Raw genomic sequence first — 27,304 nt, 5'->3', positions numbered from 1 at the left:
TTTCTGCTCTTCTAAGCCTATTTCAAAAGTGGCAGTGTTTTGGCAAGGCTGGTAAAGTGGATATTGTATAATGTGATCTGGGGTCCCCCAGGCTGAAAGATGCTGTACTGGGTAAATAAAAATATATACACTTTTCTTATTAGTTACAGTTATCGAGTTCAGATGCAAGACCAAAAAGATTGCAGCCTTGACTCTTGAAATTGCCATAAGAAGTGAGTTCATGTTACACAGTCTCAGGAACTGATTAATCGTGTGCCAGTTCTCTACACTCTGTACAATCTAAAGCCTGTCATGAGAATAAATGAGCAGTGCACTGTATTCTGCTTCTCTTTTAAGGTCTTTGTCATGAGATTCCAGATTCTGAAGGCAGCACGCAATGCTGTTACCCTTCTCATGACAAAAAGATTGCTCAAAGTGGCACAAAATCAAAACATTTCAGTAAAGAGGACTGAGAAGAGCAAAGTCGAGGCCTGAGCCAGGGATCCTTTCTATCCCATCACGGTAGGGGTGGGGAACAAACACCCACCCAAGGTACAGCTCATGTTCCTGGGCTGGAACTCTGCTTGCCTGGCTTTATCCTGGGAATTGGGCACCTGCTCTTCACATCCTGCACTTCTCCCTACCCCCAAAGGAGCTGCAAGTGTGTGTAATCTTTTCAACTATTTTTGGAAGTAGAAAAACTGAAGTTGGAAATAGAGGAATGCACTTTCAAAGCATTGCATGGCAGATAAGCACACAAATCACATTACTCCTAATGGGATTTGTAGGTATATCTTTCATGCTGTGCTTTGAAAATCCATTCCATTCAGTTTATTGACATGCACAGGGAAATAAATCAGTCAGCTTGGAGGGGGGGGTGATCAATTTGAAAAAAAAACAAACTTTTTTTTGGGTCCCCCTATTTTTTATGTGTGAACACAGTGAAGCATCTTATAGCCCTTCTTCCATCTCCTTTTCACTCTTTAATAACATTTATTCAAAAGAAAGTAATTAATTCCTAGCAGAAGTTTTCCTGCTGCTGACAACAATACAGTCACTCATAGATCCTCTATGATATTTCTATAAGCCCAGTTTCTTGGGCTGGATGCTTTAAAGCAAACATCTTGTTCTAAATAGTTTATTGTCTGAAAGAGTTTACATGCTGAGTATGAAATTATGCCTAAGGATTTCTTTCTAATGTTTAAGATAGCGTGAAGTCAGCTCTGTTTTCCCTCATGTTTTCCAATGGTTCCTGCATTTCCCTGGTGAGCGGAAGGAGCACGGCTGACACCGAGCTCATCCCTCTTCCCCAGCAAGGACTGCCCAGAGCTGAGGGTCTGCCTCCTTTCCCTTCGTTCATGTCCCAGAAATTTAGAGGCTGGAATTCACATTCCCCATGGCTGTGTTTATAGGAATACTCTGAGTGAGAGAAGCCCAGAGCTGGATTCTCTCTGCAGCAGTGAGGAGGCCAGTGGGAATAGCAGCCTGAGATACCTTACACTGATTTTTATAAACAGTCCTCATGGCTTCCCTCCTGAAGCCAGAAAATACACTTTCTGTTTCAAAAGTTACAAAATGTTGCTGTTGTTGGTTTGTTGGGTTTTTTTTTTTTAAGTACAAAACTATTGCAGATGTCAGGCACAATTAACAAGAGTATAAACCTGTGGCTAGGTAACATATAGAAGCTTGTTGCAGGTAACAATATGAGCTTAATTCAATTGACAAAGAAGTGGGAAAAAACCCATGCAACAAGATATAAAAATACACAGCAGTGCCATTATAGTTAATGGAATTTTCCATTTTCAGCATTGTAAACTGCAAAGAGTGACTCTGAGAAGTGAGAGGTCTTGTTCAATGTTATGGGCAGGATGAATAACAAAGCAGAATGGTTCTTTATTGTGCTCTCTAGGTATAATACAGGCAGGCCTATTGTTTTAATGAACATGGTGGTATCTGTAAATTCTTGAAATTGTGGATTTTGATAATGCTTTATATAGAGTTCCCAAATGAACTTTTAATTTAGATTTATTACAAAAACCTAGTGCACAGCAAATAGCACACTGATGATTAAGATGAATTGCTGAGAATGAATGACCTTGAAAGTAAGCCATCTATTTGTTGTTGCATTTCAATGGTCACAGTCAATAAACAGGATTTTTTGCATGTATTACAAAAGTATTACATTTACATCAAATCATCTATTTTTGAAATGCTGCTTTAACATTGCCTACAAACAACTGAATGGTCACAAGCTGAAGAGGCAATGTAATCAATAATACATCCAAATGTTTTATATGAGCTCTGTAGGATTCTGTGTCATTAATATTAAAACACAGGTTCATAAATACCCTAAGCAGTGGTAGTCCAGAGAATGATACATTTTTTCAGCTGTTCTTTGAACTCTGCTGTCAACCCTGTAAAAGTTAAATCCTTATCTGCTGTGGCCCTGAGATGTCCAACAAAATATTTTGAAAATGCATCTCTCACAATTATAATTTACTCTGCTGTGCTATTAATTAGAGTATTTCCCATTGTACTGATGAATAGCTACACTGGGTTGTGACACCTGCACAAAAGTAGTGGCATATCAGCAACTGGCATTTATGTACTGCATTCTCTGCCTAAAATCATGCTGCTTCTAGGAAACACTTTGTGGTATAAACATCCCAGGGTTTGCCTGTGATGTGTCATACTAAACATTCCCTAGATTGCCAGGCCTGGTGGATAGGCAGGGCCATGCTGCATCAACTCTTATCAAGCACTTCCAGAAACACTGGGACTGGTGGATACACTCCAGAGTTGTGCACTCTCATGCACACTCATGTTGTGTGCATGCGTAGCAGCAGCTACGTTGGGTTAGACACAAGACAAGTTATCCATTCGTCTCTAGCACCCAAAAATGGTTGCCTTGTAAGAAGGACAAATTATGTATGTACTTTGCCCTACTCATTCTCCAACCTCTGGTCTTTTCTGAGAGGAGGGCTGGTAGCATAACAATATTCCTTATTTTGTTTACTTTTCCCATAATGATTCAATGTTCAATTTACTTGGGATTATCATTTAGCCCAAAATTTTCCTTCTGCTTGATATTAGTCAGCTCAGAAGTCATTATTTTACATGTGGAGTTAAAATTACTTTTCTCCAGCATACTTTATTTTACAGGTTTGAATTTCATCTGCCAATTTCTGGCCCAGTTGCTCACTTATTTTATGTCCTTGTGCAGTTCTCAGTCAGGCCTCTTCTTGAATAATGTATTATCAGCAGCAGATTGTGCCCCCTTCCCTGCATGGCCTGTTTTCCATTTGGAATTCTATCATAGCTAAGATAGCTTTGGACTTTTTAAAACAGTACTTTAGACTTTCCTGTAGACAATATATCAAAAGTGGCAGATGTCCACCCAGCAAGCCATGTGGCTTTTGTTTTGTTTTAGAGAAAGGCGTGGGAATGTGATCAGTTTTTGTGACATCTCTTGGATACCCTCAGGAGAACTCTGGCATCCTTGTCACAGTCACATGAGGTATTCAATGAAGAATAGAAAGTTCTGACACTTCTGAATTTTAGGAGAGACGTCATTGTTCCTCTAGCAAGGAGAGGTGCTACTTGCTCATGTTGTTTATTTTAAGACTGCTCCTTTTAAGTAGCAGGACTCATATTCTTCGATAATGGTATTCAAGCATTTTAGTATATGTTTAACGGGTGGATTGCAGGTTAGAGCTCCTGGAGACATTGTCCCTTTCTGCCGATAGCAGAAAATGAAAGGGCGTGAATATAATTGTGAGCTTTCTTTGACACACCTTCCTCAGCCCTTGTCAAGGACTCCTGTCCTATCCCAGCTTCATCCTGACAGTGCTTGTACTGCCCCCCTGCAAACATGGCTGAAGGCTGGCTGACAAAATTATTGAGCAGAGGGTGCTGCCAGCCTCTGTAAATTGTCTGTGATTTATTGAAATCCTTGTCTGGCATATGTGTTGCCAAGTCCAGTCTTTGTGCAAGAGGGCTTTTACAGACTGTCCCCAGTGGTGACATACCTTGTACAAAAAGGAACACATGCAGCGCTGCCCATCCGACAGAGCCTCCCTATGCTCTGTTCAGCGCCTGTTCATTGTAAGGCACATTAGCAAGGTATGGATCTCAACTGAGATTTAGTTCAGCAAATTCTGATCCTTTGTATGTTTGTGAACTGTCTTTCAACCTCTTCAGATACGAGAGGAGCTGGGAAAGGCTTCTTACTTCCCTTGTCACAGTGACTGGGGACCCGCACTCCTCAGCAGAGCTCTGAAAGCACTGGTCAGAGTCAAGGGGAGTTTGCAGCCCTGTGCAAGTTTTTGCCATGCAGTTTCCCCATTGCTCTTTCCTGACTTTCAGCCCCCTGCTATTCCTGTCTCGGGCATCTCTTGAGGAGAGGTTGTCAGCTGTGATGGATTGTGCATTCATTCTGTAATGGGGGCAAGTAATCACTGGGGAATAGGCCTAATGCACTCGTTTCACTTGTGACTTGGGTTGAACTTGAACCTCTTTCTCCAGAGAAATAATAAAACTTTAAATTACCATGCTTCTAATCTTCTAAGTAACTGTTATTTTGTGAATAATAATTGAGATCAGTAAGATCAATTTCTGGTATTTCTCAAGTTCTGCTGCAGGATCAAGAAGTAGCAACTAATAAGGGACCATGAGTCTCATCTTAGTAAGATTTAACACAAATAAGCATGCAATAATGTTTAATTCTTTTTTAATTTTTTGGAGGAATACATTTATTCTTTTCCAATTTTTTGGGTACCCATCTATATGCACCCAGAGGTGTAAAATACTAGATATCCTTTGCTTCATACAAACATTGTAGTGCATTAAAACAACATTCAGACCATGTGAAATAAAAAACTAGATGTCCAAAAAGGTCTTTGAATATAGATGCTATGAAATTAACATTATGCCATGATTTATTAGGTACCGCTGTTTCATTATGTCTGTGATTCATTAGACCTGGCTTGGAAATAATTTTAATGTTGCTGAAAACTACATAATAAATAATAATAAGAGTTTCATCATCATTCATCGCATGGAAAGGAAACTTTGAACATTTCTGCTCCTATAACACAATGGCCTTTGAACAGCAAATGCACTTTTAGGGTATGTTTGTTCATGTTGTTTGTGATAGAATGGAGTGATCTCTTATTCATATGAAAAGAGATTGTCCTGCTCCAGACAAACACTGGATATATCCTCACAAAGCCATGCTTGATGGGTTCATTGTGGATTACGGTAATTCAGGGGTTAATAAGCATGACTAGCTGGAAATTAAACTATGGAGACATCCTTAATTCTGTTCAATTGTATAAACTTGCCATCATTTTGAGTTGCTTAGGGAATACTGAATTTTCCAACAAGGAAGCAGTGTGTATTTTACAGACCCTAACTGGAAGGATGCTGTAAGCATGGGGAAATGATGGATCATTAGTCTGAATATTTCTCCCTTTAAGAAATCAAGTCAAGGGATAAGTGAAAATCCTCATTGTGCTCTGCCTATTGGCAGACTGAGCTGTACTACAGGGAGATCTGCAGCTCCCAAGGACACCAGAACTCTCTCCTTTCAGATGTACAAGGTCAAGAGTGACAAGAGAATAAAGACAAGACAGAGAGCTTCCTGAGCTTGGGAACCATTGTCCTTTAGACAAAACTCTGACTGGAGTGGGTAGTGGGTTCATGGCCAAAATGAAAAACCAATGAAAGAGGAATGTGTGGCACTACTGAGTGTAGTGAATTTCAAGATAATTTGCATGTAAGTTTTATCAATTTCCTGTGGATTTGTGTACCTTTTGGGACTTCTTAAAATAATATGTGATTCACTCTAGCAGCTTCTATCTTATGTAAGTCTTAGACTGATCCTTGGCAGCTCTGCCACCTGGAGTGATGAGCCAGGTCTCTGCTTTTGTTCTTGCCAGGCACGCAGGTTTAGCTTCCAGGTGCTTTTCCTCTCTGTATGTGAATGGTGCTAGAGTGGGAGTGAGAGGCTGATTATTATCTTTTACTTAAACCTCAAAGGTTTTTCTTCATAATGAGTTCTCATGGCTTAGAAAATATAAATACACTATTCTGAATTACTAGATGTTAGTGTTAAATGAACTCTATAAATTCTGACAAGCTTAGTGTTTGAAAATCAAGTATAATAGAGAAGAACTTTGAAAGTATGCTTAAATGTTGAGGGGGAGGAAAGCAAACACACAAAAAAAAAAAACACCTGTAAGTGCTCTGCAAAATATAATTTGTGGATACACAAATTGTTATTGGGAAAAAAAAGCAAAGTCAGTTTCAAACTAGAAAAGAAAAGCAGAAAAACCAAACAGGCACAAATTGACTAGCCCAAATTTCTCCTCTGAGATGCATGCACTCAGCTTCTGCGTGGATCCCCACATTTCTAATTAAACGGGCTTCTACTTATTCCTTTGCTGGAGGCATTTTGTTTGATTAACAGAACGAAAGGTTAATCATATAAATTTGCCATCTCACAGCGTTGTGAAGCAGCAGAGGGAAGGTTTCCCCTTGTTCCCCCCGCTCGGCTCTGCTGAGCGCGACGCAGACGCGGAGCTTTCCCCTCAGGCCCCTGTGACACACTTTTCTCCACTCCTTCCTGGAGGAAGGGGAACATTCCTCGTGTATGTGGCTGCAGCTGTCTTAGTGGAAGTTTGTGGATCACCTCATGGCTGTGTGAGCTGTGCAGGAGATTCTCAGTCTCCACAAGGGACGGAGAAGACGTGCAATTCCCTGCCCCGTTAGGAAGGAGCTCTAATTGCTCCTACCTAACGTGCGTCCATGATTAAAACACAGTTATTAATGAAACCACGGTGTGCTTGGAAGCAGATGGATCACAGGTATTTTTTTAATACCATGTTAATAAGATCTTTTATAATTCCCTGTCTGAATTTACCTGGTAATTATAAGGTAGCAACTATAATTTCCTTGGACAGACTATTAGTTATGATTTCTTTATCTCTCTGTTGTAAGGACTGGTTCACACTTGAAGCAGCAGGCTTTCATCTCTGCAAGTGACCTACATTTATGGTTACGCTCACAATAAAATAAAAAAAAATGCAACCTTGAATATACTGTGAGTGTATAAAACACAAAAGTCTGATTCTCCTCTGTGGCTTGTTTGCATTGTAGGGTTTTGAAATTCACTTAATCTTTATGCACTCTTGGCTTTTGGGGCTGGACCAGGTGAATCTGGTGCCTGTGCAGGGAGCGGGAATTGCTGACAGCACAAACACCCCGAGCTGCTCCTCTACTGTCCCAGCCCCAGCACAGCTGCCTCTGCTCAGTGGGCCAGTGTGCATAAGATGCAATTTGAGCCTTGTGAATGATTTTTCCATTTAATTTGCCATATTAAAAAAAAAAAAAAAAAGTCGGTTGCTTGAGATTATACAGAGAAAGCCTTTTAAAATGTTTGTTTTGGCAACACAAATCAGTTGTAATTGAATAAATCATTTGATCCCACATAAATTTCTTGTCTATTTTCCAAGGATTCTTAAATTTTCTGTAGAGATAAATTTTTAGTAGTTTCTTTGCAAAACATCATTTTCAGGTTCATGTCTGGTATTTAACAATATATAATATTGTTCAATATTGTTAAATATTTTATATTATATTGTATATAATATAAAGCCTGGCTTTAAGGTATTTTTTGTTTGTTTTTGTGGTATATTTTGACATAATAGAAACAAAATTTGCAGCTTCAGCATGAATATTAAATTTGGCAACTGCCCTCTTCACAGAAAAGGTCTCCTGATTTCAGTTACTATTCTTAGACATCTGCTTAGACATTTAGCCATAGGATGTCCAGGGGAAGATTTTTCCTAAGAAAGATGTCTTGCTCCCCTGCTGCTTTTGTCAAAAATACAGAGATTAAACTCTGCATAGATTGTGTGCTGAGACATTTCCAGGGGTTCTGATAGATGGATTCTGGGGGTGGGGGGGTGCTTTTTGTTTTCTTGGGGCTTAAGAATGCACATATGAATCACTCACATATAAATGGATTCCCTGCATTCTGAGGTTATCTGTGTGGTGGCTCCAGCACTGTAAATGGCAGTTTCTGTGAGAGGTGTTTTGCCTTTCCTATCCCTAACATTTACTCTTTGAACACTTAGTGTGTGGCCACTGCTGGGCTGCTTGTGACCACTATAATCACTTTGAAGTGGATGCAAAATATCTGATAATCTCATGTGGATCTGACACTGCAGAAGAGAACAATCCTAAAGGTGCCCATAATAGTATTTTTTTTTCCTGCCTGCAAATTGACAGTGAATCCTCTCAAATACCTTTTGACATAACTGGAAATGCTGTTCTCTGTGGTATATAGTTTATATAGATCCTGTGTAAGCAGAAAGGTACAAAGAAAAGGAAAGAAGCAGCTTGGTGGGCTTTATCCCTCACCACTGCTCTACTGTACTGAGAGTGCCATGGGGATAATGTGATGAGAGTATGCAGGTAGCTGTGTTTATACAAGGTGAAGATGCACATAAATCCACTGGCTGAATGATTCAGACCTGTCAAGTCTCATGCATTATGCACAGGACTTATTCAATTAGCCCTGCCACAGTGCCTATAACTCAGGCACTTGTGCAGGGCGTGCTTGGCCCTGCTCCCACTGCTCAGCTCGTGTTGCAGGTGCAGCTGCACAGCCTCCGACTGTCTGGCACAGGGATGGCTGGAGAGCCCATGGCTGTGAGCAGACAAGCCTTCCCTGCCCGGGGCTGTGCGGAGCTTTTGGGCTTCAAAAACTGGGAGGAGAAAGGAGTGGCACAGCCCTGGCTTGGGCAGGGAAGCTCCATCTACAGAATGTAGAGGCTCTGCAATGGCTTCACACTGAAAGAGAGTAGGGGTAGGTTGGGTGTTGGGAAGAAATTGATGCCCGTGAGCGTGCTGAGGCCCTGGCACAGGCTGTCCAGATGAACTGGGGATGCCCCAGCCCTGGGAGCGTTCAAGGTGAGGCTGGACAAGGCTCGGAGCAACCTGGTCCAGTGGAAGGAATCCCTGCCCGTGGAGCTGGGTGATGTTCAGGTTACTTTCAGCCCAAACCATTCTGTGATTCTATTATCCTAATGTATTGATTTAAGTAAGTTGTACTAAACATAGAATAATTGCTGGACAAGGCTCGGAGCAACCTGGTCCAGTGGAAGGAATCCCTGCCCGTGGCAGGGGACTGGAGCTGGGTGATGTTCAGGTTACTTTCAGCCCAAACCATTCTGTGATTCTATTATCCTAATGTATTGATTTAAGTAAGTTGTACTAAACATAGAATAATTGCATTACCAAGTCACTACTTTACACAGGGCTAAAGCCAATTTTATAATCAACATATAAATTACCACCTATAATTTAAACTCGGAACCGGTACTTGCAGCAAGTGTTTTTGTTTCCCGAGATGCGTCGCTCGCACTGTGCGAGCCGGGAAAGTGGCCTGAATTTTGTATTTTTGCCTTTCGTATTTCAGACGCGCGTGAGTCACCAAGGCTCGCTTTTGTTCATTTGGCACTGGGGAGGGGGCAGGTGGGCGGGGGGTGTTTTTTACCGTGTTGCCGGTTCTCTGAGCGCACGCCCGTCCCTGCGAGCCGCGCTGACGCCGTGTGTGTCCGTGTGTCCGCAGCCATGCACCTCCTGGGCCTCAACTGGCAGCTGCAGCCGGCCGAGCCGCCGACCTTCCACAACGGCCTGCGCCCGCCCGCCGAGGACGGCCCGCCCGCGCCCCCTGCCGGCAGAGGTGGGTCCGCGCCGCGCCCCGGCCCGCCCGGCCCGGCCCGGCGCCGCAGGCCGAACGTCCCCGAACCGCCCCAAACCTCGCTGAACTGCCGCAAAACCCCCGCTGAACTGGCACAAAACCCCCGCTGAACTGCTACAAAACCCCCGCTGAACTGGCACAAAACCCCCGCTGAACTGCCAGGAACTGCCACAAAACCCCACTCAATGTCCCCAAAAGCCCCGCTGAACTGCCACAAAACCCCCGCTGAACTGCCACAAAACCCCAGCTAAATGACCAGGAACCGCCCCAAAAGCCCCACTGAACTGGCACAAACCCCGCTGAACTGCCAGGAACCGCCCCAAAAGCCCTGCTGAACTGGCACAAAACCCCCGCTGAACTGCCACAAAATCCCAGCTAAATGACCATGAACCACCCCAAAAGCCCCGCTGAATTGCCAGGAACTGCCACAAAACCCCACTCAATGTCCCCAAAAGCCTCGCTGAACTGCCACAAATCCCCCGCTGAACTGCCAGGAACCGCCCCAAAAGCCCCCGCTGAACTGCCACAAAACCCCCGCTGAACTGCCACAAAACCCCAGCTAAATGACCAGGAACCGCCCCAAAAGCCCCACTGAACTGGCACAAACCCCGCTGAACTGCCAGGAACTGCCACAAAACCCCACTCAATGTCCCCAAAACCCCCGCTGAACTGCCACAAATCCCCCGCTGAACTGCCACAAAACCCCCGCTGAACTGCCACAAAATCCCAGCTAAATGACCATGAACCACCCCAAAAGCCCCGCTGAATTGCCACAAAACCCCCGCTGAACTGGCACAAAAGCCCCAGTGAACTGCCAGGAACCGCCCAAAAACCCCCACTGAACTGCCACAAAAACCCACTGAATATCCCCAAAAGCCCCGCTGAACTGCCACAAATGCCCTGCTGAACTGCCACAAAACCCCAGCTAAATGACCAGGAACCGCCCAAAAGCCCCGCTGAACTGCCACAAAACCCCACTTAACGTCCCCAAAAGCCCCACTGAACTGCCACAAAACCCCAGCTAAATGAGCAAGAACCGCCCAAAAACCCCCACTGAAGTGCCACAAAAACCCACTGAACATCCCCAAAAGCCCCACTGAACTGTCACAAAACCCCAGCTAAATGACCATGAACCGCCCAAAAACCCCTGCTGAACTGCCATAAAACCCCAGCTAAATGACCATGAACCGCCCAAAAACCCCCACTGAACTACCACAAAACCCTCACTGAACTGCCAGGAACCACCCCAAATCCCCAGCTGAACTGCCCCAAAACCCCCGCAGAGCTCCCAGGAACCGCCCCAAAACCCCACTGAATGGCCCCAAAACCCCGCTGAATGGCCATGAACTGTCCCAAATCCCCCACTGAACTGCCCCAAACAGCCCCAAAACCTGGCTGAACTGCCCCAAAACCCCCGCTGAACTGCGAGGAACTGCCCCAAAACCCTGCTGCATGGCCCCAAAAGCCTACTGAACGTCCCCAAAAGCCCCACTGAATGTCCCCAAAAGCCCCACTGAGCCACCCCAAAATCCCTGGGGCCATAACCTCCCAAAATCCCCACTGAACTGCACCAAAACCCCAGCTGAACAGCCATGAGCCACCCCAAATCCCCAGCTAAATGACCATGAACTGCCCCAAAACCCCGGCTGAACTGCCCCAAAATGCCCCAAAACGCCACCCAAACTGCTACGAACAGCCCCAAAACGTCACCTGAACTGCCACAAAATGCCCCAAAATGCCACCACACCACCCCAAAATGATGCCAGACCATCCCAAAACGCCACTGAGCCACCAGAAAACACCCCAAAAAGCTGCCAACCACAAATAGCCCCAAAATGCCATTGAACTCACAAATCACCCCTAAATGCCACCAAACCGCCCCAAACACTGCGTAATCCCCCAAACCACCTCAAAACTCTGCCCAACCACCCCAAAACACTGCCAAAACCCTGTAAATCACCCCAAAACGCTGCCAAACAGCCCCAAAATGTCACCAAACCCCCACAGATTGCCCCAGAACGCTGCTAAACAACCCCAAAATGCCACCCATCATCTTCCTCCCATGGCTCTCAGCATGCCCCATGCTCACACTAATCCTGTGGTTTCTGGTTTACTGCCAGTGAAGTCGTGTTGCCTCGGACACTGGGGAAATGCTCTCAGAAATGTGCTGTGTTTACTGGCTACATGCTCTTTTCTCAGGCTTAGAGATCCCAAAGAAAGAGGAGGCTGAGGGAGCTGGGGCTGTTGAGCTTGCAGAGGTGGCTGAGAGGGACCTCATGAATTGTGTAAATGTCTGCAGGGAGGGCTCAGAGCATGGACCAGGCTCTTCACAGCCAGCAGAACAGGAGGCAGTGGGCAGAAACTGATGCTCAGGAAGCTCCACCTGAACATGAGGCAGAACTCCTGTGCAGTGACCAAGCACTGGATCATATTGGTCCAGTCTCCCTCTCTGGGGATATTCCAGAACATTCAGGACAGAATCCTGTGCCCTGTGCTCTGGGATGACCCTGATGGAGCAGGAGGGTTGGAGCACATGACCCACTGTGATCCTTTCCAACCTGACCCGTTCTGGGACTCTGTGAAAAGCTTGATTTAGTTACCAGTGCTTCGTAGTGTTTGAGAGAAGGCAAGAACTGGCTTGTGGCCAGGACCACATCCCTGGTTCTTCTTTCTCAGATTAATTCTAGTAGTAAACACCAAGGAGAGCAGAATTTGACCCATAGTAAACGGTCTGTCCTGTGATAATAATGTGAGAAATTATACAACAAATGGTTTCTTTTTCTCTTAAAGAAAACCTGTGGTCCGGAGGAGGATGACAAAGACATGGGAGGGGAAAGAAAAACTAAGTAAAACCTAGAACCAAAAATACTTTCTTAAACTGAGAAAATCTGTTAAAAACACAGAGAAGTTACATGTCACAAAAATTATTTTAATCATTTAAATGGAATGCTTTTTACTTGTGAGGTTCAGGGGTTTTCTTTGCTACATCAGTAAGGTCTTCTCTGGTTATTATAAAAATTATGGGGAGAAGGCAGAACAGAATGTTACAATTAGACAAAGCATCTCCCACACTTTAGTGTGCTGGGATGGTGTATGGTATGACTGGAATAGAAGTCTGAGCACTTGATTTTTGTCAGCTGAAGAATTCTGTTCAGAGGCTGAGCACTGCCTTGCACTCAGGACCTGTGGCTCGCATGAAACTTGGTAATTGCCAAAGCAAGTGTTAGAAGCAAATGCTGACACAGGATACCTATATTGGGAAAACAATCCATTAAAATAGACTTGGAAAATGAAACAAACTTGTTCTTTTATGAGCTTGATAATTTAATGGATTTGCTTCTGTTTTCAATAAATGCTGCTGCACCTCAGCTTCTCCATGTTTTCCATGGAGGATCTAGTTTTTACTTCCTCCTTGTCATGAAATCCTACATCCTGATAGTGTCAAAAACCTGAACATTTTTAGACAAGTGTTCATGGGTTTGGCTTTCATCTCTGACTGGCTGCAGGTCAAAGTGCATGACCAGCACATCCCTAAGTGCAAGGCAGAACGTTTTCATTGCTGCTGAACTGCCTCCAGGTTGTGCACAGGTGAGAGACCCTGTGGTTTTGGGCAGGAACCCGAAGAGCTCAGGTCGGCAATTATGGCCATTTAGCAGACAACTGCAGGGCTTTAACACCTTTCCCAGTTCCCTCCCTGCAGCTTTTTGTTGCCATCTCTGTGCAAATATAGGGCAGCAGGACTGCAGAATTGGAATGGCTTGTCTGCCTGGGGCACTTCAGTGCAAATTCTGGCAGTTTATCCCAGCCCACTCTAATTAGCTTTGTGCATTTGAAGAGGCTGAGATGCTGTTCTGGGAGTGGTAACCTCCTGTAGAGGAAACAAGGAGAGAGAACTGCTGGTTATGTCTTAAATTGCTGCAGTTAGCTCTCCTCGGAGCATGTTGGAAAAGTTTGCATGTTCTTCTGACATTTTGTAGAGGGTTGCTGAAATGCAACCTGATAACGTGGGGGAGGGAGGAAGAACAATATTTAGGCAAGTAATCTTCCACAGTGGAATAAAATGAATGACAGGTTTGGATGAACACAAGGAATACCTAGAAGACAAATTCTAAGAGCAGGGAAGGGTGAAAAGTTTTTCTACCTCACCTTTCTTTTTATGTCCAAGTTAATATTGCTATCCCAGCAGTTTTTAGGAAAGCCTCTGACAGCTTTTAACACAACAACCATTTCAGGGCTCTGGCTGTGGAGAGTGACCTTTCTATAATTGACACAACTCAGGATGAAGCCATTCTTTTCAAAACACGGGTCTCCCAAAGAAACCTTTAACCCCTAGTCTGAGAAGGGCCACTTAAACACAAGCTGTGCCTACTCAGCAAGCAAAGCATTTTAAAGTAGAGCAATTTGAAAAGAGAAAAAAAAGAGCAGGTATTCAATTTGATCTGCCTGTTCCTTATTAAGAGACTAAATTTTGGTAGGAAATAATAAAACTGCAATTTAAGGGGAATGTAAATTACTTTATTACTGCATTTTCCTATCTGAATGAAAACAAAATTCACTATTAAGATAACACAGTTTCAGGTTTTTTGTAATTACACACTACATCTCACTAATAGTGGATATGTCTGAAAGGAGAAGGCAAGTGCAATGGGCAGAAAAATCCTCAGTGCTGCTTTAAAACTGCAAGTGAAGTCCACCATGCTGTGAAAGTTGTGTTCAACTAGGGATTTAAGTTAAAAGACAAAAACTCCTTCCTTAATACAGATAATAAGGCAGTATCCCTTCATAGTGTATAAAACCCCAAAAAGTGATACTGCCTTGGAATTTCTACAGGGATGAGATAGATTATAATAACATTAAAAAGCTTTCTGAGAGTGAAGCCCATTTATCTCTTATGTTGCATGAAGATAGCATTAGAATTTGGGTGTAATAAATCTAAATTAAGGGGGAAAGCAGGGGAAAAGAAAAACGCATGTTTGGGAATAATTTCTTCTTCAAAAAGAAGTGAAACAGATGACGTTATGGGATTTATCTGTGCCTAAATTCTATTAATCTGTGCCAAAAGTTTTCTACATTTAAAATTATGTGGTGGGCTAGACACACATTTGCAGAAAATCTGTGACAATGTGCTGTTTCCTTTCTAATTGACAGAATACACCTACACTAACCCCAGCTGAAAACCCATTTAAGAATGCTTTGGTGTCAACTTTTTTGTTTAGGACATATTGTCTTTGATGTGCTCACAAATTTAGCAAATTTTATAATAATTCAAAATTGACTTAGTACTTTTTATCTTGATTGTTTGCTACAGTAATGTTCTAGAAAGCTGAAAAACACAGGAATAGATTGTGATCTCTGATTCTAAAACCTCCCATTTTAAAAGACACCAAAAGTAATTGTGGACAGTTATGGAAAGATCACTTTAGGTATAATAAATGCACTGACTATTTCGAAAAAGTTGGTGAATTTGTGTTTTGATGCTCACATAATAGAGTTTGCTTCTCTCTGGATGAACCAACCTGATCCAAGTTCATGCTCAGTTTGAGGTATTTCATAAAGTCTACCACAGTGTATGTGGATTTCAGACTTTTTAAAAAAATATTACAATTATTAAAGCACTGAAGTGTCATGAAAAATACTTGTTTCCAGATATCAAATTCAGAATTACAAATATAATGTCAATAATGAAACAAAGAAAGTTGAATTAGCTCTTAAATTTGGCACCATCTCACTTGCTTGAGCTGAGAGAGAGGAAAAACAGATTTCTACTGATGTAGCAGTGATTGTCCTTGGATGGATGTGGAAAGCTGAGCTCAGCAGTCACTGTGGTGCTGTACAGGTTGTCTTCAGCTCTCTCCAAATGATGGTGAGAGCTCTGCCAGATGCTGCAGCTGCGAGTCACATTTGGGTTTGCACACAAATTGTTTTCTAATAGTTGAGATATTTTATTAGCAATGCAGCACACAGGCAATGCTAAAGGAGTAACAAAATCCTGAAATGGGAGGATCTGCCACCCTGCCAGAGGGATGAGCTGGGGTTCAGCAGAGCAGCTCCTGACTCACTGCCCGAGGCAGCCGTGCTACCCCCGGCTGTGCTCCTGCTGAAAGCCACGGTGTAAGGACTCGGCAGCAGCTGCAGGGAACTCTCCGTCCTCTTGTCAAGACAAACTCATCCCTCATTAACAATGTAAACAACATGAATCTCCCGGTTTCTGCTATTTCCTGTTAGACGCTTTGAAACAGACCATCAAAATGTAATAATAGTCAATGTGTTTTAAATGTCACTCCTCTTACCTTCATTCGGTTTAATCAAGACAAGCCATCATTTTCCAGGTGGATTAATCTTGTTAAGTAGTTATGTGGCTAATGTAATGTAGATCTTAATTAACACATTAGCAAGCAGAACTATTAAGATGGAGGCTATGAAGGCTGGCAGATGTGGTCTTCTGAAAATACAGCAGACTCTGTAAGGCTGTCTCAGAAGAGCAAAGGATTTGGCTAAATTCAACAGAAGAGGAGTTTTCGATTTGTGGGTGTGTAAATGGTGATAACATTAGTTGCTCTGTTCAAAGTTAGGTGATGAATTTGGTATATGCCATTTCCAAGGTTCCAATTTACAGAAGTCCTTAGTTCTCACTCAGGCACCAAAGAGATGAACAATCAGAGATGATTGTTCATCCATGATTTAGAAATCCATGCTAGTGTGTATTTGCTTTTTGTGAAATGCAGTGAACCAACAGATCTTAATTTTATTTCAGTAATAATTTGCTTTTGATTCTGAAAGCAATGACTCTTGTGAAGCCGTGCTCACATGAATGTGAAGATGTGCCTAAAGTTTTAGGTGTATCAGGCATGTCATATTTTAGTAAAAGCAAAGTGCTTCATTTCCCTGCCACATTGATTGGCTGCAGCTGAGCCAGAGCTGGGATCTTATGCAGACACTCCCTTTGAAGATTTTCTTTCTTCTTGCCACAACAGAAATTTGGGATGCTGACAAGACAACCTGAGGTTTTGGTTTTGTACCAGAAGCTGTTTTCCAGGACTTTTGAAAGCTCATAGACTCGAAGCTTCCTTCCTCCTCACTTCACAAAACAGAGCTCATTGGTACCTCAGCATCTTCAGTGTAACTGAAGTTCAGATGTGCCACAGCAGCTCCTGCTGACAAACTCTCATTGCCTGGCTTTTTAGCTCATTGCAGCTGAGGGAATTTGTATTGCAGTAGCAGTCAATCTATTGTACACATTCCAGAGATAATCTGTTCTCACCTGAGTCCTAGGGCACTTAGGTGATAGTAGATAATTTGAAGTGTAAGTTCATACAGTGAGTTGTCAGTATGGTAACAGTGCATAGCACTGATTTTTCTACTGAAGATATTTGTATGGAAAAGGCATTTTCTACTTTATTTTATTTGCCTTTATGGAATAATAAGACATGTCTGGTCATATAAGTAGCAAATTTACTTAAGGAAAGAAGTTAAACTATCGTGAAGAACAATAGTAATTCTCACATGGTCTTTTTTGGCAAAAGGTTCGTGGAGTCTATTTTTATATTGAATGGTTTCCTTTACACAACTGTACCATAAATTTCTTCAGCATTCCAAGTCATCTGTGAAAATCCCTGGCTGTATAAAAAGAACAACAGAAAATAAGCTAGATATAAAGATAAGCTATGTCTGTATCAGTGATTTATAAGAAATATAGAATTACAGGAAAATAAGGTAAAGAGAGTTTAACCCACCGCGGTGATATTTATTCCTTGTGTTTAACTTGAGGTTGTCCACATTATCTTGGTAGCTCATTTCTGATCCATTGGTATGGTTATTCTGGTAGGTATTTTTCAAGAGTGCCATCAAGATGCAATTTGCAGTCATCCCCATGATAAAGGCACACAGCCACAGCACTGGAGTTAATTGCTGTTTAAATGTGATGTCTGTAGTGTGACACTGCTGGTAGCTAGATTTCATTTTTATTTTTAATTTTAGCTACAGTGTAGGATACTGTAGTTATAAATAATCAAGTATATCTGGTTTCAGTGTAAATACAGCTCTGCATCCATGGCTGACACTGCTTGACATCAGTTAAATTAAAGGCTGACTGGGCATGTCCCATCCACTGCCACCTTGAATCTGACCTCCAGCTCACAGATGAGACCTGCTGACAACTTAGCAGGGGGAGTTTGCATTGCTGTTGTCATGGATTGCCTGTCTGATAGCTTCAAAGGCAAATACACTTGAATGCTAAAAACAGTCTTTTCAAATGTATATGCCAAAATAGTAATTCAGCTGGGTAAATAAAACAGCAGTTTAAATGAATAAGTGTTATTTAGTTGATGAATATATGTTTGACTGAGTGATTGAAATGGCTCCCCTGGGTAAGATGAAGAAGTATGCTTTTAAAACTCTTTTGTAGATGTTTATAGAGAGAAAATGACAGGGGAAAGAAATCAAGTATCTATGGGGTTATGAGATAAACATAGAACTTTACAGCAGTCACCCACTACAGAGAGAATGATCTTGGGATTCATTTGTTCACTGCAGTATGAGTAGTTTGGGTTAGTCTTTCTTCACAGATTTGTCAGTTTGTCACATTTGTAACTTCACTTAAAGGCAGTTGATGCTCTTTGAATGTGATCTGCAGTGGTCCATCAAATGGAAAAGCTTCTAAAAATAGCTGGAGAGGAGTGAGTCAGGTGGCAAGATACATTCTGTGCATCAGGAGGTGAGGACTGAAGGGAGCTATAAAAAAAAGTTTGAGTCTCTAGTGACAGGGTTTGCCAGTGGAGCTGTTAGTGCAGAAAAAGGCATTGCAAATACCAGTTAGGATGATGGTTTGCTTTTCAGGTTAAAAAATACAAACTTCAGCCATTAACTAAGGTAGATTCAGTGGTCATATCTACTTTGCATTCCTCTCTGTATTTATAACCTGGGGAGGAAGGAACGTGAAGAGGCCAGTACTGAGACATCTCCTGTAATATTTATATTTACTACTCTGCCTTCCTCATCTTCAAGGTGAGAACTGTTAATAATTCTGTCACTGTTAATAATTCTGTTTTACAAATAGGCATCTGAGAGCAAGATCATGACCAACCCAGGTGCCCTGGCAGTACCAGAGCAAGGAGCAGAGAACCAAGATGCTGTCACTGGTTTTGTGTCTCATACCAATAAGAGTAACTCAGCAGGAATTTATGAGAGCATGATTCAATAATGCATAATCTTTAGAGTTTAGTGATATCTTGTTGGACTTAAAACTTTATAAGCTGTTAGCTAAGCTTGCAAATATGAAACCTAGATTTTAGCAATTCAAAATTTAGTTATTACAGCATTGTAGTGTAGCTCTGTAAAAACAGGATGCCATGAATTAAATTCTTAAAAGCAAAAGGAAAGGATCCTTTCAGCATGCCAGAGGTGAGGCAGCAGCTGTTCCTTGCAGATGTGGCACAGGCTGGGTATAGAGCATTCTGCACTACAGAAATACAGACTGAAAGAGAGTCACCCATCTGCCCCATTCTTTGCTGCAGGTTAAAAATATCTCAATCACTTCTGAGAGTTGATCATCTAACCTAAAAATCCTTTGCTGTGGTGAACCCCTGTTACAATTCCCTTCCTGGGGAGGTTTTCTTAAGATGTTCCAGGAGGAGTGGTTTGGAGAACTAGAAACCAGGTCATTTGTGTTGTAGAGCAAAATAAAAGTGTATCTGTGGATAGATGCTTCCAAGGACAATATCAAACTGAACAGAATTATTTTAGTGTTGGGAAAACTTGAATCATGTGAATCATGTCTCTGGGCTCAGTAATAACTACAAATTCGATTGTCATAACTGCAGTTTTCACCAGTTTTTATTTCACCATGATGACTTCAACATTCTGATGAGAAATACAAAGGAATTGCCTTCTTCTATTAATATTTTGGGGGAAAGTCTCACATCCAATATATTTTTTTACTTTTGCATTCTGAAGTAGTATCAATGTAACTCTGGTTCTTCTGATGGCTGAAATTTTATCATTTTAGCTTAATTGATGCATTTGAGAACCCTTGAGTCCTGAAAAGTGCCCTTTCACGTAGAGAAGTATGAAGAAGAATTTTGGATATTCAAAGGAAACTGAGGCTAAATTTTTCCAGAAATACTAAAACTTGATCCTCCATTAGAATTAAATTTATTTACAAAGTTACAATTCTAGAGAATATATACATAATAGCAAAAGTCATTGGCAGTTTTGGAGTTGTTTTACGAGCCAGTGAAACTTTAACTGCCAGGAGAGACTGTTGTGGCCTTACCATTCATGTGCTCCGTACATCTGCTGCACTGGATGATGATGATGATGATGATGATGATAATAATAATAATAATAATAATAATAATAATAATAACTCCTGGGAATAGTTTTTTCTTTGACTGGTTAGCTATGGATATATTGCTCCTGAAGAACAAGGTTCTTTAGAGTGTGTCACTGAGCCTTTTGCAGATCAGATACAGTTGATGTTCATTAAAAAATGATCAGTCTGCTTCCAAAGAAATTATAGTATGCTTTTTAATATTGAAAAAATATTCATCATTTATTACCATATGTTGGAATTGTGAAGTAAATGTAATGTTCTCAAAGGAGGTGAAGGTGCCTGCAGTCTTTTGCTGACTTCCCAGCTCTGCCACTGTTAGTATAACATGTCACAGGTGATTTTTGGTGTGCTCTCTGCCCCTGGTTTTCCTCTCCATGTAGGTAGGTAAGAACTAATTTAAATTCTAGTGAGGTGGTGCCTGCCTTCATTGAGATAGGAACCTTGAGATATCCTCTGTTGCAGTAGTTCATTAGAAATGAAAGCAGAACATGTTTGGATCTGGTTGCTCTCTGTGGCTCTAAGGGCACATTGCTGGACACTCTCAGCCATTTTTCCTTTCTTTGCAGCCTCTTGTTGCAGCTTCTTCTGCTTTCTCTTTCTTTGTCAGTGATGTTATTGTAGCCCCATTAACATAGAAAACGAAAAAACAAACAAGTTGCCAAAAACTGTATAGCAGTTGGTATTCAAAACATTCTTTTACCATTTCAAAACACCACCAACATAGTATCTGTTTCATTATGTACAAGTGTAAGTGCTGCTAGCATAGATAATTTAGAATCTATAATTGAAACCGTGCTTTTGCAGCTCTCTCAATTAAAGATAGTCAAGACAGAAAAGCTGTTATGTACTTACCTGCTGAAATTATATGTTGTTCTGTGCCATCCCAATACATTCATACAGTGCTGTAATGTATTTCAAAAGTAACTTACCATGTATTGAAAATAGCATTACACCATGGCAGAAGAACCCTCATGAAGTGAACACTGAACTTTTTACAAATGCTGTCAGGTTGTATCAGAGGTATCATTACCATTCAGTCTGTGGTATTAATGATACCTTTAAATTTCTGTGATTGTCAACAGATATTTTCTGTGGTTGTCTGGTTTATCATAGTGACTGTTCTAAGAATTTTAAAATGGATATCTCACCATGTTGTTTGGGAATGTAGAGCACAAAATCAAGTGTTGCTGCATATTGTAGCTTAAAAACACTGCTAACTCCATATTCTGCACTCCATGTTTAAAATATGTGTAGCCTCAGAACCTGTTCAGTTGAGAACAGAAGGGATTTGCACCATGTTTTAAGAGTTGACTATTTCATGGGCTGGAAGCCAGAGAACTCAACCAGAAAGGCCTTGTATCTTGTCTTCAATAATGCATGCTGAAAAACCAACAAATGATGGATTTTAACTAACCACAGCACAAGGGAAAAAGACTTGTAGATAGACCCAGCTTTAGGCAGAGAGAACTTCAAAGGCACTGCACTGAGTTGTGTAACTCTGTGCTAACTCTGTTTCAAGGAGAAGATGCATGTTACAGACATTGTCCTCTAAACCCTTTTGTGTGCATTTCATTTCTTCTGTCAACTCTCTTGCCTGTGACCTAAAGTCTATTGGACAACTTCAGTGAAGAACAGTGGCAATGAAAATTTGCAATCAGTTCATTTAGATTGAAGATACCCTTCAGTTCACCTTTCTGGCAATTTTTTTTACCCTGGTTGTGTACAAGATGCAACTGAAAAGAGCACAGGGAGATTCACATGTGTTTAATTGACTCTGCTGTTGCTGTTTGATCAGTGAGGAGCAATCATAATTTAAGGGTTTGAGGGATGAGAAGATTGCTGATGCTCCACAGAAAAATAAGGTTTGCAGAGTTTTTGCTTCAAGCATAAGGGCCAAATTCTTACCTACTGATTGAAACAGTAGGCAGATTGCATCAGAATGAGAAAGTTACAGTTTGATTTAAGAGGTGTCACTGCCACAGATGTTCATCTTGAATGAATAAAACTACCTGTATTAAAATCACTTATCTAATTTGATTTGTATTTGCTTTTGTTTTATAGGACCATGGGTCACTAGGAATAGCAGCATAGATAGTGGAGAAACAGAAGTTGGCCACAGAGTCACCCAGGAGGTGCCCCCCGGAGTTTTTTGGAGGTCTCAGATCCATATCAGCCAGCCACAGTTCCTGAAGTTCAACATATCTTTAGGGAAGGATGCTCTTTTTGGTGTTTATATAAGAAGAGGACTCCCACCATCACATGCCCAGGTACTTTATCAATGTGTTTGTTGGTTTTGAATGTCAGAATGCAAAACTTAGGTCATGTTTCTTAGGTTTATGTTGGAGTATACAGGATTGAAGTTGAGAGATTTCCTAAATTCCTTCATTTGTCATATTTGTTGTTACATGCTTCAACAATACATTTATAAAATAAGTAATTATGTCATACAAGCTTTTAATTCTCTGGTATAATCTTGGCACAAATTGGGATAAAACTATCCCATTATCTATGAGGCAGAACGGATGAGTTGAGGACCAAAATCTTTGATTAGACTTGAGAGTAAAGGAGTGAGGAGGTTGACATGGCTTTATTACCACTGCTTCTAAGAATTTCCTTTGCAGAAAAACTTTGGCTGTGCAAAATTCACCAGCTTTCTGTAGTAAGCTGTTTTCCAGTGTTCTGTGAGTTACTGGATGGGTGTGTTTGAGTGGTAAGAAATCAGCATCAGCAGTGTGCAGCCCAAGGAGGGGAAGACATATAGTCAGTTTTCCATGTTAGCATATGTTGTCCTGAAATTTGATACAAAGACTGAAAAAATTAGGAAATTGCAGCGGACTGCTGACTGATTTTCAGTCATTTCCAGCCATCCAGGCAACACAAAATATATATCTTCAGAGAATATCTTCCAGGGTGGGAGCCTTTCTTAAGAATGTTTTGATTTGGCTGTAAGGCTTCATTCAATATGCTATCTTGAGGGTGAAATTATGTCTGTAGATCTTCAGCTATTCCAGAGAGGTAATGGCATAATTCATTGCACATGTCTCATTTAATTCAGAATTTTAGTGCTCACTTCCCCTATTCCATCATGAATAAAATGGCAATTTAGTCAAGGAAAACAAACAAAAGTATAAATCATGAAATGAAAATTACTTAGGGCAACCAAAGCTCCAAAGCAATCATCCAAGTTTGCTATAAATGCAGGTTAATTTTAATTTTTTGACTAAGGTATGAGGGAGGTATGCCTGTATCTTTTACAAGAAATCCAATTGGCAGTAGTTGGTAGTATAAAATATTTTTCTTAATTCAGGATGAACTTTATATTGCAGTATGATCAGATGTATTTGTTCTAGATTTCATTATGATGTCCTCATCTGAGAAGGCTCTGATCAGGCAGAGTTTTTTCCTTTCACTCCATCTCACATGAATAGAATAGAAATTGTGTGACCTTTCTGTTAAATTAAATAATGAGTAATATCATCTGTGTTTCCTCTTGAGCTGGGTTCCTCCTCAGGGGACCTGCTTTCCATTCTTCAGAGGAAGCAGTTCTAAACCTCTTCATAAGTGGGGTTAATGAAACACGCTGTAGATAAACTAGTATAGATGTGGTCTGAATCTGCAATATGAACCAGCATAAACTTCCTCACATTCAGACAGGGTCCTGGTGCTTGTTAATAGGGTGCTACAGCAGGAGATTCCATGGCAGTTTTGCCCAGCAATCAAAATTCAGTCAAGCTGCTACCAAGAGAAATTGCTTTAGAATAAGAAATGCAAGCTGTTACAGACCTGAGTTAGTGCAAAGAAGCCTTGTTCTGACAGAAAGGAGCACAATGCTTTTGTATGAATGAAAACAGTCTGAAGTTAACACTAGACGATATTTTAAAATTGAAATTGAAAATCCTTGTTTCTGTAGGTTAGGGACATGAGCTCTAAAGCAGTGAACAGCTTGACAGTTCATCACTGATCAGTGCTCATATGTCAAGCTGAGTAAAATCCTTTGTGGGAACAAGTCAATAATCAGCAAATTAGGTACATGATTAACCTGAGACAACAAGATGCAGTTCCTGTCTGAGAGCCCTGCTGAGATTTAACCTTCTCAGTATTACTGTTTAGCAAATATTCCAAGTGCCTGGTTTAGTCAGTCAAACTGATGTAGCTGTAAACTTGTCTGGATGCAGCCTGTGTGCGTGTGCATGGGGAGTGGAGCTCTGGAGGAGAGGCAAAAATGCAGCTTTGAGTGGCAAGCAGGAGTACAAGCAGGGATACAGTGATTTTGGGCAAAATCCCTCCAACCTGGGTAGTGCTATGCAGAAATAACAAATTGCACATTGCAGGCTTGAATGATCAATAGGAATTTAGCAGAAGAGAGTCATATTAATAGAACTGATAATGTATAGAAAATGAACTGAAAATGTCAAATAATGCACAAAGTGACTCTGCAGAGCTTACAGCAATTATGGTGTTGCTACATGCTGGTAGCATGTTCCAAATGATGCATGAAATGAGGTAACCTGAGAAGAACTTCACTGGAATGTCTGGAGAAGGCAGTGCATGGAGCTGTATTGTTTTCATTTCCAGCAGTGTGGTTTATACTTATAAATTTTTCATGTCAAAATGAAAACTTTTCATCCGGAACAGGAAATACCTTTATTTGAAAAAAAAAAAACAGGAAGCATCAGTGTTCTCTTGGCTTTTAGCAGGTGCTCAAACACTTTTAGGTGCTCTCAGCCACGGGGCTGGCCTGAACTGGCTGGCTTGTGGCACATCCAAATGTGGGAATAAACCGGTCGGTTGGCTGCCATCATGGGTGTCAGATGTTTCATGGCTGTATTTTAATGAATAATTACCAACTGGATTTCATGAAGAACTAATTTTAGAGCACTTTGCAAACAAGTTTCCCTGCCATATGTTTTCCTGGCTGCTTAGATCCTACAGGGCTTTGGCATGAAGGCGAATGCTGGCCGCCACGCCAGGCGTGCTCCCCCTCTCCTGTTGAATATTCATCCCTTATTGAGACAAGAGCTCTAGGAGATCATTCTTTTCAATTCCTCATCTCAAAAACTCCTAGGCATGCAAATTGTTTCAAATCTAAGACAATTATGAAGATTATGGCAGCTCTCTGCATTTCCAGTCCTGAGCCTTGCGAGCTCCTTCAGCTCCACAGTGGTCACAAGTGGTTCCCTTCCTCTGTGTGTGGCTCTGCAGTGATGGAGTCACAACCATAGGTGTGAAGTTCCCAAACTGTTCTGCTGACTCCCCATGGTTATGGGCAAAATAAAGTCCTTATTAGCCTATGAATAAAATGCATCAGAGGGTAGAAAGCCCTGAACGGAGAAATTATAAAAACAAATTGCTCAGAAAGAACTTAGCATGAGATTTTAGGTTTGTAAATAAAAGTAAGCAGTAGGATTTCAGTATGCTGGGTAGTAAAAATAAACAAACTCACTGAGAGAGTGAATTTGGAATTTGTTTAGCGATGCAGGCTGGCAAGTCACTTGCTTATATTGAGCTTTAATCATAGTAAGTACTCCCTGCTGCAAAATTGAACTCTGATGATGTAGTCATTTGGGATTTCTGCTGCATGTTGTTCCTGACTGTTTTAGCCATTTTTGTGACTTTCAGTGTGAAGCCATGAAACATAAAGGATCATAAAAAAAGAAAACAAAAAAGCCAAAAGTCAGTGAAACTTCCAAATTACTTCAGCAATTTAATTTGGTTTGACATGTCCATTCCCTAATTCATGTGATTTAGTGGCCTCTTTCTTAGCAGTTGTGTGTGTGTGTTAGATTAAGGATTCCACAGTTGCTTTTTAATGATCATGAAATTACTTGCCTCCTTTTCCTAGATGGGTTTTCTAATCTATTCATATATATGCCAATAAGTAGCTTTAAAGCAAGAGTGATATCTTCAGCACATTATGTAAAAGTAATTAATCATGCAAGGGTGGTAAATCAGAAAATCAACAGGGCCGTGAAAAGCAAAATGATGATTCAGCCAAGCATGTGAAGAAATCTTATCTACTTGTGAGTTCACAGTGTCATCTTGGTGACCCTTCAATCAGGGATTTTCAATTTTGGGGCACATACCTCATCCTTACTAACATATTAAGATTAATATAGCCAGGGAACCACCAGCAGATGGTCCTTCTATTTTTTTCTCTCAGACCTGAGGGATAAAAATGTGGTTTTGTTTTCTGTATCACTTTGCACCAGTACTTCAGCATTCACAGTTATCCAGATTCAGTAATTTTGCTTTTGCCTGGGCATTAAATTATTTCTCATACTTTGATTAAAGAGGGGCAATACCACTCTTAACTGTCCCAAAGTTAAAATCATTGTGCCAAGGGACCTGCTCTCACTAGGTCACACCCCGTCATCATGAAAAGAGATTCTGCAGCTAAAACTACTTCAAGCAGCTTCAGGCTGAAAACTCTTCCCCTTCGATCTGGCCAACTGCTGAGCCTTCTCTACTATATGAGGTAGAATCAGCATCAAACAGAGGGAGGCAGAGGAACCTGCCAGCACAAGCAGAGACTAACAGCATGTTGCCAGTGAGAAATGTCAGCTTTTATTGCTGCTTCCTTAGTTGACCCTTTGTGAACAATTGTTCTGAAGAGCACAATTTCTTTTTCCCAAGATGTTGCCCAAGTAATAACATTTCCCATGGAGGTGATGAGTCTGCCCTTAACCTCTGACTGTTAGGCAATGGCTTTTAGCAATCTTCCCAAATGCCATTGATTTCAGAGATAGATATATGTGTGTTTGGTACCTCACATATGCTGAAAGTTACTGGCATACCAGAATTCCCTACATTTCTGGCATGTTTTGCCTGAATTTTACTAATTTATCTGATTTACCTTTTCCCATTTAAATCATATGTGGAAAAAGGCTCAAGTGGATGGCAATCAGATATTGAGTGAAACTTTTCATTCCACTTCTCTTAATTTGTTCCTTGTTTAAAAGCATAGGATAATAGGTAGGGTGCATAATGCACTCACTGTGATGATAGCTCTCAACATTGGTAGACTGGGGCTCAAATTCCTCCCTGCCATGGATTTCCTTTGTGGAAAAGCTGCAGGTTGGTGTCAGTTCCACAGTTTACCAGGAAGACAATAGTTCTTCCAGACATTTCCCTTTGTTGTAAGGCTGAGAATACCAGGGCTCTATAATACTGAAACATAAAAGATTCTCAGCTAGAAAGGTGAGCTTTTATACCCCAGTTTTGGGTAG

The 27,304-nt window shown here is 41.3% G+C and overlaps 1 protein-coding gene across 25 annotated transcripts in view; it reads left to right on the top strand.

Moving 5' to 3' along the window:
- TENM2 (teneurin transmembrane protein 2) overlaps positions 1–27,304 on the top strand; it is a 1,518,527-nt gene that overhangs the window by 1,384,000 nt on the left and 107,223 nt on the right. For 22 of the 25 annotated variants that reach the window (XM_085591001.1, XM_085591002.1, XM_085591003.1 and 19 more), the window contains 2 exons: positions 9,617–9,730; positions 22,140–22,345. In XM_085591001.1, the coding sequence (XP_085447127.1) occupies positions 9,617–9,730; positions 22,140–22,345 (320 nt within the window). The remainder of the gene's footprint in view (positions 1–9,616; positions 9,731–22,139; positions 22,346–27,304) is intronic. The other 3 variants (XM_085591017.1, XM_085591015.1, XM_085591011.1) reach the window with 1 other exon arrangement.

Source organism: Lonchura striata, chromosome 13 (genome assembly GCF_050655825.1).
Source record: "Lonchura striata isolate lonStrDom1 chromosome 13, ASM5065582v1, whole genome shotgun sequence".
NCBI classification, from domain to species: Eukaryota; Metazoa; Chordata; class Aves; order Passeriformes; family Estrildidae; genus Lonchura; species Lonchura striata.
This window is presented reverse-complemented; position numbering and strand designations above follow the sequence as displayed.